Source organism: Rhamphochromis longiceps, linkage group LG12 (assembly GCF_057381845.1).
Source record: "Rhamphochromis longiceps isolate RC_006_pf linkage group LG12, R_longiceps_female_GT1.1, whole genome shotgun sequence".
Taxonomy (NCBI): Eukaryota; Metazoa; Chordata; class Actinopteri; order Cichliformes; family Cichlidae; genus Rhamphochromis; species Rhamphochromis longiceps.
The window spans coordinates 37,920,797-37,933,686 of NC_140568.1; the positions used below are offsets into that span (position 1 = coordinate 37,920,797).

The 12,890-nt window shown below is 41.7% G+C and overlaps 2 protein-coding genes across 4 annotated transcripts in view; both read left to right on the forward strand.

Annotated features, from left to right (window-relative positions):
- The window catches only part of camsap1b (calmodulin regulated spectrin-associated protein 1b), a 30,843-nt gene extending 26,510 nt beyond the window's left edge, over positions 1-4,333 (forward strand). For all 3 annotated transcript variants that reach the window (XM_085426229.1, XM_085426232.1, XM_085426230.1), the window contains exon 18: positions 1,964-4,333. In XM_085426229.1, coding sequence (XP_085282355.1) covers positions 1,964-2,260 — 297 coding nt within the window. In that variant the 3' untranslated portion in view covers positions 2,261-4,333. The remainder of the gene's footprint in view (positions 1-1,963) is intronic.
- A 1,793-nt stretch (positions 4,334-6,126) lies between these two features.
- On the forward strand, positions 6,127-12,862 carry LOC146657871 (uncharacterized). The gene is made up of 17 exons (XM_085426243.1): positions 6,127-6,196; positions 6,281-6,376; positions 7,507-8,031; positions 8,123-8,266; positions 8,363-8,449; positions 8,547-8,615; positions 8,718-8,816; positions 8,903-8,998; positions 9,141-9,242; positions 9,333-9,407; positions 9,510-9,590; positions 9,684-9,785; positions 9,884-9,958; positions 10,059-10,139; positions 11,272-11,370; positions 11,469-11,525; positions 11,616-12,862. Exons 1-17 carry the CDS (start codon positions 6,190-6,192, stop codon positions 12,857-12,859), a joined length of 3,039 nt encoding a protein of 1,012 aa, XP_085282369.1. The 5' UTR covers positions 6,127-6,189; the 3' UTR covers positions 12,860-12,862.
- Positions 12,863-12,890: the final 28 nt, after the last annotated feature.

Here is a 12,890-nt window from a genome sequence, read left to right on the forward strand (position 1 = left end):
TCTACACATTCCAGCACATAAAATAAAATATTTTTTGTGTTTTCACTCACTCTTTCAAACAGATGCAAGTAAAACACAGCAGAAAATAAATAAAGTCAAAGACTCAGCGGTCCTTTTGCTCTATTTTCACCTGTAAAGCAGGAGCAGGGTAGGCGGAGGGTTACCCTGGTGTAGGTGTGCTGCGGTCAGTTGAAGAATCCGCGCGAGTGTCTCTGTGAGTTTCCCATCACGTCGTAGCTACTCGGTGCTTGCTCGGAAGTTTAGGGGTTTTTTTCGCTGTAAAAAGAAGTTTTCTTCCCACGCACGATGGACGCTAATGTTTTTGTCACTTTTTATGGAATCAAACTCAAAGTAAGGTCAGTACTTCCATGCTTTAAACGCTGCACGCTCATACTCTCTCCCGCACTCGATATATTATCCATTGTTGATCTGCACACAGCTGCTGTCACCAACGTCGCACTTGCTTACGTCACTGTCATGAGACATTCTCGCAAAAAAAATCACGGTTTTAGTAACGCAGTAACGCAGCGTTCCTACGGGAAAGTAACGGTAATCTAATTACCGATTTTGCAATAGTAATCCCTTACTTTACTCGTTACTTGAAAAAAGTAATCAGATTACAGTAACGCGTTACAAGTAACGCGTTACTGCCCATCTCTGGTGAGGAATGGACGGGAATCTGACTGTAGGGATCTTGTAAACGCCTTCAGTGACTGGAGTCAGAAAAACTACCTCATATTAAACACCTCTAAGAAGAAATGGTAAATGGCCTGTATTTGTATAGTGCTTTACTTGGTCCCTAAGGACCCCAAAGCGCTTTACACATTCAGTCATCCACCCATTCACACACTGGTGATGGCAAGCTACATTGTAGCCACAGCCGCCCTGGGGCGCACTGACAGAGGCGAGGCTGCCGGACACTGGTGCCACTGGGCTCTCTGACCGCAAGTGTCTTGCCTAAGGACACAACAACCGAGACTGTCGGAGCCAGTGCTCAAACCGGCAACCTTCCGATTACAAGACGAACTGCTAACTCTTCAGCCACGATTGCCGAAGGAAAAGATAGTAGATTTAGGAAGGTTAGGGCTCCCTCTCCAGCCTGTAAAAGTTTGTGGGGTGGACAAAGGGGTTGTAACAAAATATAAATACTTAGGTTTACACCTAGTAATAAACCGGACTGGTCCCTGAATACAGATGAACTGTACAAAAAGGGGGAAAGTTGCCTCTTTTTGTTAAGAATACTAAGATTTCCTAACATCTGCAGTAAATTGCTGCAAATCTCCTATCATTCTGAGGCTGGGGAGGCAGCATCAGAAACAAGGATGCAAGAAGACTGGACAAACTAATGAGAAAAGCTGGCTCTGTAATTGGAGCCTGACTGGACACGCTGGGGGAAGTGATGGAAAGATGCACAATAAAGACGTTAGTAGCCATGTTGAACAACTCTGCTCGCCCACTTTATGGAACAAAAATGCATCAGTACTGGAAGACATCAGGCTATTTAGTCTCATACAAATAGCAAATGAGCCATGTCAGACGTATGAATTTCCCTCTGGGATCAATAAAGTTATTCTTATTCTTAACATGGCTACAAGGACCAATTCAGTCCTTAGCAATCTACTTTTTGTGGTACTAGACGCACGTTCACTACCTGAGATGTTTGTTAAATGAACTTCTGGGATCTTCTGGAATTAAGTGATCCAAAGGTTCCTGCATTCAGAATATGAATATTTTGATGTAATTTATACACTCGTTTTTCTTAAACTATTTTGTTTTCTTTTTGGGATCACAAAAGTAACACTGGCACTTCTATCTTGGAAGCATGATCAATTTCTTTTTTCATAATCAGTGACAGCACGTCATGCAAAAGTTGGTGAAAGTTGTGTCTTTAAAGAATGTTGTCTTAAAATTACCCAGGAGTTATATCTCCTTGTAACCCCCCTCCCTTCCCCTACCCCACTAGGAGCTGGAGAAGTGTGAGTCCAACCACCTCATGATCCTGTTTCGTGACGGTGGTTGCCAGTTTCGGGCACTCTACTCGTACTTCCCCGACACCGAAGAGATACAAAAGCTGACGGGCACCGGACCCAAGAGCATCAGCAAGAAGATGATTGATAAGCTGTATAAGTACAGCTCTGATCGAAAGCAGTTTACCGTCATCCCTGCCAAGACTGTGTCAGTCAGCGTGGACGCCCTGACCATCCACAACCACCTGTGGCAGGCCAAGAGAAGCGCTGTGCCAAAGAAAAGTGGAAAATAGCAGGCAGGATTTGGAAACACACCTTCATCCACTTCATCCTATCCTCACACTGCTTGTTTTCTGACTGCAATGACGCCCCAAAGCTCGGGATGGAAACCTACACGGGAGAGAGGCCACTATGGACATGCGGTCATCTGTAGGTGGACCGAGGCAGAAACAAAGAGGTGTGTGTGTGTGTGTGTGCGCGCGTGTGTGTGCGCGCGTGTGTCTGGTGCTTGCGATGTGAGTCTGGTGCTTGCGATGTGAGAGGGAATGCCAGCTCAGTTTGCTTCTTCTTCCTGTGATGTCGGTGGGATCTGTTCAGGTTCATTTTGAGTCCGCCTGATTACTTTTTCTCTTCCTTTTTTTCAACAACAACCATGACTCAAGCATGTGGCATTTCCCCCCCCTCATATGTGGTGGATGTTCATTTTTACATGAAGTATTTATTAGTTCAGCACTGTCATGGTTGAGAGCTCAGCTGCAGCACTAAAAATCCTTCCTTCTCTCCAGAAATGCCTCATCTTTTGGACAAATTTGGACACAAAAGGGGGTGGGGACATCGGGGTGGGCTGGGGGGGTTTATGTCGCTCTTTTCAGAAAATCGGAAACAAGGGAACTTTGTACAACCCTTTAGGACTACACTGCTGTCACAACTACACTTTCTCCCCGTGTGGACTGTCGAATCTGTCGAATCAGGCTGGCATTACCAATTTTGCCTCACCAGGGATCTCCAGAAAACCTGCTGCTCTGAACTGTCTTCTTCTTTAGTCACGGGGGAGCTCCTTGGGTATCCCTCAGACATCCGTTGGCCTTTCACGCATCGTGGTACTATCGTCCATTTATTCAGCCGCTTTTTAAACTAGATGCTGATCGTGTAGCACTGGATATGTGTATTGCAAAGAAAAAAGGCAAAAAAATAACGATGGTCATTTTAAAGAATTTTATTTGTCAAAACATCCTTTTTGATTTTTAGGATGAATGATAGGCTTTGGTACAAAATGATGCTTTTTGATGTTTTGTTTTGTTTTTTTTTAGCGCTTTTTTTTTTAAAATTTTTTTTATTTATCAATTAAGCAATGTGGAATAGAGTTTAAGCTGATGTTATGTCTTTTCATCATAACAGGAATTCTCTGATGTTTAGAGCTTAGTTGTGTTTTCTCTCTCCACTGGACACTACTTAAACTGTCCTGTACAAAGGTGCACTCATGAACACTTGTCGACGGCTTATTTCATGCAATGCAACTCCCCTCAAAGCCTTTTCTTCCCTCCCCAAGTGTTTCTGTCAGCCTGTCCCATCTTAAATCGCAGCAGCGGCTCGCGCACTCTTGTTGTGAAGAGTACCTCCGCGCTGCCCTGTAACCTGTTCGAATGACAGTATTTGATATATTCACTACGGAGGGGAGGGTCTCTGTGTGTGGGAGGGGTGGTTGGTGGGAGGGAGGGGGGGGGCTGTGGTTCAGTTATGTACCAACATTAAAGAACATTCCTCCAAGGTGTTGACAAAACACTGCCACGTCGTCTCTCTTCTTCTCTCTGTCTTTTTCAAAACTCAAAGTGCTTTTTTGTGTGTTTTTTAGAAACCATATGTTGGCCTCCAGAACAACCCCAAGCGTTGCACGAGCACTTTACTTTCTGCTTGTTGAGGGGATTTTACCTTTTGAATGGGCATAAAAACTAAGAATTAATAAGACTGCTGTTTGTGCGCTCCGGGAAAATAATGAATATAATTGTGGAAACTAAACTAAACGCTAAGATTTAACACTGACAATTAAAGCCGAAGGGCCGTCACTGACATGATACTACTGCTGTCTCCAAAAAAAACTGTGGAATACTTGATTTCTCTCTTGCTGCATGGTGTTTTTGGGGAGGTTGGGTGGCAGAGGTGGTCGATCGTTAATTGTACGGTAGTGTATTTTCATGTTACCTAAAAGATTGTACTGGCATTGGTCACCGTATTTTTTTTTTTTGTTACACATGTACTTTTCATCCTTGTTGATTTTTATCTTTGATCCCATGCCATCTATTTATTTTAAAATGGAAGCACTGAAACAGAATAAATTTTCAAGTAAATAAAAGTCACATTTTTCATTTCGATTTTCTCATGGCTTCATTTATCCATTTAGATTCACTGCTTTCTGTTGCTGCTGTTTGACACCATGTTGATTAACAAAACATCACAACTTTTTGTTTGCAATTGTCACACTTTTTTTTTTTTTTTTTTCTCGAGGAGCAAGTCTGCATCTTTTCACTGAAACACACTTTTTCCTATTAATGAATGAAAGCTAACAAGACAGAAAAAGTGTTCCCAGAATGACAGGTTTCTAATTTAAACTGGACTTTACCTCACTTTAAAAATAATCGGTGTTTATCTTGATGCATCTCTTTAGTTCATTCGACATGATTCAGGTTTAAACAGCAGGAGGGTTTTGTTTCCTGACATCATGAGAGGGGCAAGCAGAAGGAACTCATTAATGGCTGGCAAATAAAGCCCACACTTTTAATAGAAATTACTCCAACTTCTGCTCAGTAGGGATCAGAGGTTTTGCTCCTTCTCAAAAAGCACCAAAGCAGAACTGCCTCTGCATGAGCACTGCTTTGGTGTGAATGAGGTGATGGATGGATGAACCTTTGGGCATGTATATTCAATATTATTCAACATTGTTATGAAGTTGTAGCAAAAGCCTTAGGTCCATTCAAAACTCCACAGCAAGCGCATTCAAATGGACTAGAGAGAGGGAGATTTGCATTTCTCTTCACTAGCTGCCCCTTAAATATAGAAATCAATTTAAAATCCTTCTACACATGTACAAAGTCCTGAGTGATCAGCCAGCATCACACTTCGAGGAAGCATATTAACCCCATCAAGTACTTAACTCAGAGTTCACTAAGTTTAAAGAAAACAAACAACCCAAAACCTCTGCTACTAAAATTCTACTTAAAATGTTTTTAAATGTTCGATACGGTTTGCTGGGAGTCCTCTCATGATGCACTAAGGATGTTTCCTAGGATGAACCCACGTGTATTTGAGCGCTTGAAAGGAAGGCAACTGTTTGGCTTAAAAACATGTCTCACCTGTCACCCAAGAGCCAGTTTTATAACAACTGTAGAGCTCTGTGATAGGACTCGCATTATTGATAAAGGCTCACTGAGCATCAGGATCACCTCAAAGGGACAACATCACTATGTGTTAAATACCTGAGACTGAAGAAGACTCTTGGATGGATATGAGAGAGATCTTCATGAACCAAAAAACATTCAAGTTCAACCTTTTTTAATTTTACACATTAGTTTCTGACAGGTCTCTTTCATTACCTACAGCAGCATTTCTTTATGATGTAGAGAAAACAGGCATGTCCTCTTGAAATTGTGATATCTCAGGGGTTAAATTTGCAGTTAAACTACATTACACTGGTTCAGCCCATTTAAGAAAATGGACCCGAATGTAGCCCACAATGAAAATTGACTATCACATGCTTGAGAACCTACCTATATTCTCCCATATGTTTATATGCCAACGTTACACTGGTCTATGTTCTCCCATAATCTGTTGTTGATCATCATCTTTCTATGCTCTCACTTTTCCTTCCCCCCCCCCCAAACAGTTGTGGTATCTTTAGTGCTTTCTCTCTCTTATATTGTGGGATCTTTGCTTTGCAATATAAAGTGCTTGAGTTAAACATTTTTGAATTGGTGCTGTATTCAACTGAAAAGCCCTTTAAGTGGTGAAAACATCTTCAGGCCCCCCCACTGTTAAAAGCTGTCTCGTGCTTCATCAGCCAACTGGAACAGCGCCTTCAAACGCACAACCATAACCATGGCAGACTCTTCTCTGTCATGGCAACTCTGTTTCTTTTCACACCTGTTAGTTCAGGTGATCACGAGACCATCACAATCTGCAAACTCTCACTCCACAGTCCGAGCTGAAGAACTGCATCCAGCAGGTCACCATGAAGGGTAAGTGCTGCTGGTTTTAATGCTCACACAGAAAGTCATCAAATGTTCAGCTTTAACTAATGTGATCGGTCTGCATCCACACAGTTGTAGCTGGTGGTGTTTTGTTGCTGGCTGTTGTCCACCTGAGCCGTCCTTGTATCAAAGAGGGAACGATCACGATCTGCTTCAACATCCCAACATGTAAGGAATTTTGTTTACTACACCTTTAATGGTGACCTTTAAAATAGGCTTAGACAGCAACATTTTATATATCGGAAATAAAGTCAATTAACTTCATACCAAGAAGAAAAATGGATTTCTTCTTCATTTAATTTAATTCAATTTAATACACAAATGTGTATACTGAAAAAAACGCAACTGGCCTTAAAGTCGCCTTTTCTGACAAGATGTTTCACCTCTCGTCTAATAAACTTCTTCAGCTGTCAAACAACAAGCAGAGAGTGCATGATATTTAACCCTTAGTAGGAGCAGGTCTCTTGGAGGTCCCCAGGGTTGTTGATCCACTGTTAATCATGTGACCTGTCACATGAGCCAAAGGGACGGCCCTCACTAAGGGTTAAATACCTGAGACTCCCTGAATGTGGTTTTAAGAAGAAACCTTTAGGCTGACCTGCACAGATATAGATTTAGACATTCTTGTGGGAATAAACACATGAACCAAAACCTGCTCACGCTGGTTAAAAAAAACAGTCCGATCAAATGATTCAAAGCTAAAACCATTTCCTGTAGTTTTACAAGTAAAAAGAATTTCATATAAAAAAGAAAATGACCCCTAAACTCTACTTTTCAGAATTTTTTTATTTCCATTGACCAAAGTTTTTACAATTATATATTTTTTAAGTTCTTCGGAGGATTCCGATGATTTCATTGTCTTTTGTGCCTTTATAGTCCCAGACTGAGTCTATGATGTTGAGGCTTCTGGGGTCATTGGGACAAGTCTGATTTCAGTTCTGTCAGGCTGTAAAGATTGATCAAGAAGTTTTATTTTCTCTTATTGATCTTACTACAATTTACTAACAATTTAATACTCAACGTGATCAAACCACAGTTAATGATACCTGCTGACTTGTAACAGATGCTGCAAGTTTTACTCTGGTCACACATTTGTCAACCACTAGGGGGAAGCAAAGGCAACAAAATAGTCTCTTCAGATGTTTGCATATCTGCAGGATGCTTTGATTTTATAGTTTCACTGCATGTTTTCTCCTTTGAGCTCATTTGTTGATTCAGATTGATTTAGCAAAAGGATGCAAATGTAAGTATGTGCAGCTTTGTGTTTGACTCCTCTAAAAACACTTCTGCCCACTTAGACTTTGAACCTGGTTCCTCATCTCTGTTGATGGTCCTGAAGGATGTCGGAGAGATCAACTCCACAGTGCTGCAGAGTGAGAACCTCGCTTCTATCACCAGGCTCACGATCAACAACGCAGGTGTCACGAGAATCGCTGAAAAAGCCTTCAGCTCACTTACCAATCTTAAGTATCTCAGCTTGGAGCTAAACAATCTGTCGCAGATTAATTCAAACTGGTTTAAAGAGCCCGCCGCCCTGAGTGAGATCATCCTTACGGGAAATCACATTGAAGTCTTGAGTGAGTCCACGCTCGGACAGTTTGCTAACCTCACAAGCCTCAGGCTGAATAAAAACATGCTCAGGAATATTGAGCAGAATAGTTTCAGTTCCCAGGCCGCCTTGGCTGAGTTAGACTTGTCCAAGAACAAGTTGACTTGGGTCTCACCACAAGCCTTCAGATCTCTGACCTCCACCAAGATCAGATTAGGTGGGAACCCTTGGGACTGTTCGTGTGAAGCTGAAGACTTTGTCGCCTTTATGAAAGGTTTGAGAAAAGTGAGAAACTACATTATTAATGTGGTTTTATTAAAAAAAAGAAAAGAAAGAAAGAAATGTAAAGTCGCTTCTCCCCTCAGCTCTACAGAGCAGATCTCAGCTGGAAAACGAGATGGACGTGACCTGTGAGAGTCCTCCATCCCTGAGGGGTCGGCTGGTGTGGAACGTAACGGTATGCGTGACATCACCATCAAGAACACCGTCAGTGGGCCCTTTATCCACTGGTACAGCTGTTTCTTCTTGCCTAATTATTTGTTTTTATTAAAGTCTACAAGTCTAAAAGCATAACTGCCACGTAGTATCTACATTTTTACCTGCAGTAAAAGTGGTGACGACCTCTCCATCGCCAACATCAGAGACAGAAACCTCCGTCAAACCCAAACCCACTATAAGCTCTTCTCACACTGGTACGTGAAGCTTTTTTTTCTTTTCCCAGTTTCCGTTAGATGCTGAAGATTCTTTGCATTTTAAATTTGTGCGTGCTTGTGTTCTCTCCACTGACAGTTCCGTCATTAGAAACATCTGTCCACCCTAAGCCCACTTATGCACACACACCTGGCCCTGCATCCACTGGTACATGTGCTGCTTTTTTTCATAAAAATTCAAAATTCTTACAGAAATATTTCCACCCCTTTAAAAAAAAAAAAGCAATGCTTCTCTCTGTTTTTCCTACAGTAAAAGTGGAAACTCCTTCATCACGACCAACATCTAACTCAGACACTTCTGTTACACACAAACCCACTGATGTAGCCACAATGAGCTCGTCCCACACCAGTACAGTGGCTGATCAATTTTGTGAAATTCTTTACATTTTGTGCGTACTAGTAACTGGCACTTATTATTTCTATTTTTGCCTGCAGTTAAAGTGGTGACAACCACTCCATCACGCCCAACATCAGACACTTCTTTCGCAGCCTCATCCACTGATGTACCTCCAATAAGCTCTTCCCACACTGGTACATGTGGCTAATCCTTTTTTTGAAATGCTTTTCATTTTAAATTGTGCCAGAGTTGTTTTTTATTTGTAACACTTGACAAGAGTATTTACATATCTTTACTTAAATAACCAACACTTAGTATTTGTATTTTTACCTGCAGTAAAAGTGGTGAGGACGCCTCCACCACGTCCAACGTCAAACTCAGATGTTTCTTTTAAACCCACATCCACTGATACATCCACAATTAGCTCTTCTCACACTGGTACATGAAGTTTTTTTTCTTTTCCTAGTTTCCGTTAGATGTTTGAAATTCTTTACATTTTAAATTTGTGCATAGGTTTGTTCTCTGTAGTTACAGATTCATCATTAGAAACATCTGTCCACCCTAAGCCCACTTACGCACACGCATCTGGCCCTGCATCCACTGGTACATGTGCTGCTTTTTTTCATAAAAATTCTAAATTCTGACAGAAATATTTTCACCCCTTTTTAAAAACAAAAACAATGCTTTTCTCTTTTTTTCCTACAGTAAAAGTGGAAACTCCTTCATCACGACCAACATCAAACTCACACAAACCCACTGATATACCCACAACAAGCTCTTACACCAGTACATGTGGCTAATAAAATTTCGTGAAACTCTTTACATTTCAGTGTGTGCATACTATTAACTGGCACTTAGTATTTCTATTTTTACCTGCAGTAAAAGTGGTGACAACCACTCCATCACGCCCAACCTCAAACTCAGGCACTTCTTTCAAAGCCTCATCCACTGATGCATCCACAATAAACTCTTCTCAAACTGGTACTTTTTTTTTTTTTCGTTTCCCAGTTTTTATTAGAAATGTGAAATTCTCTACATTTTAAATTTGTGCGTATTTATGTCTCGGCTGTTCTCTCTAGTGACAGTTTCATCATTAGAGACCTCTATCCACCCTAAGCCTATCTATGTACATACACCTAGCCCTGCATCCACTGGTACATGTGCTTCTTTTTTTTGTTTGAAATTCACCATTATGACAAGAATACTCTTATCTCTTTAAAACATTAGCAATCAGTGTCTCTGTTTTGCCTGCAGTAAAAGTGGAAACTCCTTCACGACCAACATCAAAGACAGAAACTTCTTTCAAAACCAAACCCACAAGCTCCTCTCTCACTGGTACATGTGGCTTTTCCTGTCTTTTGTTTCTATTGTTTTTATCCCCCCCCCACACACACACAACTCATACCACTGACTGACCACATTATTAGGTACACATGCTCAACTGCTTATTAACACAAATATCTAATCAGCCAATCACATGGCAGCAACTCAATGCATTTATGCAAGGAGACATGGACTGTTTCTTTGTGTCAGAGTATCTCTGAATGCACAATGCATCAAATCTTGAAGCAGAAAAGCACATCAGGTGGTTCTCGTGTCAAATAAGAACAGGGAGCTGATGCTACAATTCTGCTCTCCAAAATTGGCCAACATAAATTTTGCTTGATCTGATAAATCTTGATTTCTGCTGCAGCATTTGATTGATAGGGTCTAAACATGAAACCATGGATCCATCCTTCCTTGTATCAATGAGTCATGCCACTGCTGCTTGTACAGTGGTGTTGGGGATATTTTCTTGGCACACTCTTGCCGCTTAGTACCAACTGAGCATTGTTTAAATAGAGTAGAACCCCTTAATGTACCATCTTCTGATGTCTCCTCCTATAGCAGCATGACAGTCATGTCACAAAGCTCAAATCATCTCAGACTGGTTTCTTGAACATGTCGACTCAAACAGCCTCCACAGTCATCTGGTCTTGTCATCATCTCAATATAAACCAAAATCTCTTGAGTAACGTTTCCAGCACCTTACTGTATCTTTGTGATGAAGAATTAAGGCAGTTTGGAAGGCAAAGAGAGGGTCTCTAACTTTGACAGCATCAAATCTGTGTCACAGAATAGCTCTGAATCACTGATTACGAATATTCCTACGATTTTTTTGTTTTGTTTTATGTTGTTGTCTATTATTTTGCTATGAAAAAATAATTTTATATCAGTTTGACAGAATCTACCGTAACCGCATTGGGGAAAATCTGCACACACCCTTAGTATGAGTCATCCTGAAACTCTGTCAGTTATTGACCTGCAGATGGCGCCAGAGTAACACGATTAATCTGACCATAGCCCAGCGGTCCTGAACTGTATATAACTGTTAAAACATTTTGCACAATTACTGCTTTTAAGAAGTGAAAACATTCTGCATTTTACAACATTGTGGACTCTCTAGTTTGTTTCTTATTCTCCTCAGGATCTTATGAGACGTCACCTCTGGTAAGGACAGAAGCCTCACCCCACGCCGAACTCACAAACTCATCCACAACAGCTTCTGAACCTGCTGGAGTGACAGGTACATTGGATTCTTCTCAAAATGTTTGTCATCAGAATTCTGAAATACTAATGCATGAAATCTGTGCTGTTTTTTTTTTTTTTTTTTCCTTTGGCCAGTTCCATCACAACCACCGTCAGATACCAACATTGTCCGTGCGCTCATTGCTGTGATTGGTATGTTTCTACTGTATATTTCTGTTTGATTGAATTGAAAATACATACGTAGCTAAAATAGTCTTTCTGTTTACCTGGCCCTCTCTACAGTGGTCCTCTGTGTGCTGCTGTTTGTGGTGTGTTTCCTGGCTGTGCGACACCGAAGGAAACACAACAAAAAAAGTGTGACACCCGGGCATTCGAGAGAAGACAAAAAGCAGCTGGAAGAAGAAAGCAGATCAAGTCATGACTCTCTAAGATCCTCTGAGAATAAGGATGCAGAGATGGCTCGGATAACATCCTTTACTGGAATCAGAGCAAAGTCAGCAAATGCTGTAATCCTCATGTCTCCTTTTTGTGCATCTGGGAAGGATCCTGTGACTTTGCATACTGAGACAGAGGCTCAAGCAAAAGTCACTGAAAACCCAGCTGAGGGAAAGCAGAAGCTGGTGAATGAAACTGAAGCCACAGGAGCTGCAGGAGGATTTCAGACAGAAAATCCCGCAAACACCACAGACGCGATCAAGGAGAATGAAAAAACAGCCAATCCTGGTACAAATCTAGATGAAAACCCTGAATGTGTTCCTGTTAGCACTGACATGGTACCTTATCTGAGCATCGGCACAGACCAGAACAAATCACTTCCTGTTGAAGAGTCTGTTGAAGGTCTTGGTCTAAGATCAAAAGGCAGCAAAATTATCAAGAGGATCTCTACCTGGCCCCTCGCTGCAGCTCAGTGGCAGGAAAGATGCAAAAGAAAAGCAGAAGATGAGGAGGATGGTGATGACTTGACTGTTTGGAGACAAAATGTAACAAAGAAGTTTTCAGATGAAATAAAGAAGACTGTAAATGATAGAGGCCATCCCTTCGCGTTTGATGGGGACAAAGAGAAAGATGAAACTATGAAAAATCAAATGGGGGCTCTCATGGACCTGAGACACTCGCAGTCCTTAAAACCAATTGAAGAGGAACACCTGAAGAAAGAAGGGATGGCAGTGGGTGATACTACCACTGTGACACAAACGACTGCACAAAACCAAAATGCGAATCAGGAAAACCTCCATCAGGATCGACATCAGACATCTGGAAAAAGCTCAGCACACAACAACATCAAGAGCAGCAAGGAGGACAATCAGAGGAAGGAATCGAAACGAGCTGTGCACAGCAGGCAGAGGGCAGAAAACAGGGCGTCCAGCTCAAAGGCTCCCTCTGGTGGTGCATCACCTGATGACGAAACGCTGCTGTCTGGGAACGACTACGCCTTCATGAACCTGCTGCATGAAGTCGTTCAGAACAATGGCCGTTGGACCAGACAGAGGTGGAAGCAGACACATGCCAACAAGCAACGGCGTTAGAAGAGAGCTGGCAGAGGAGATCATCATGGCT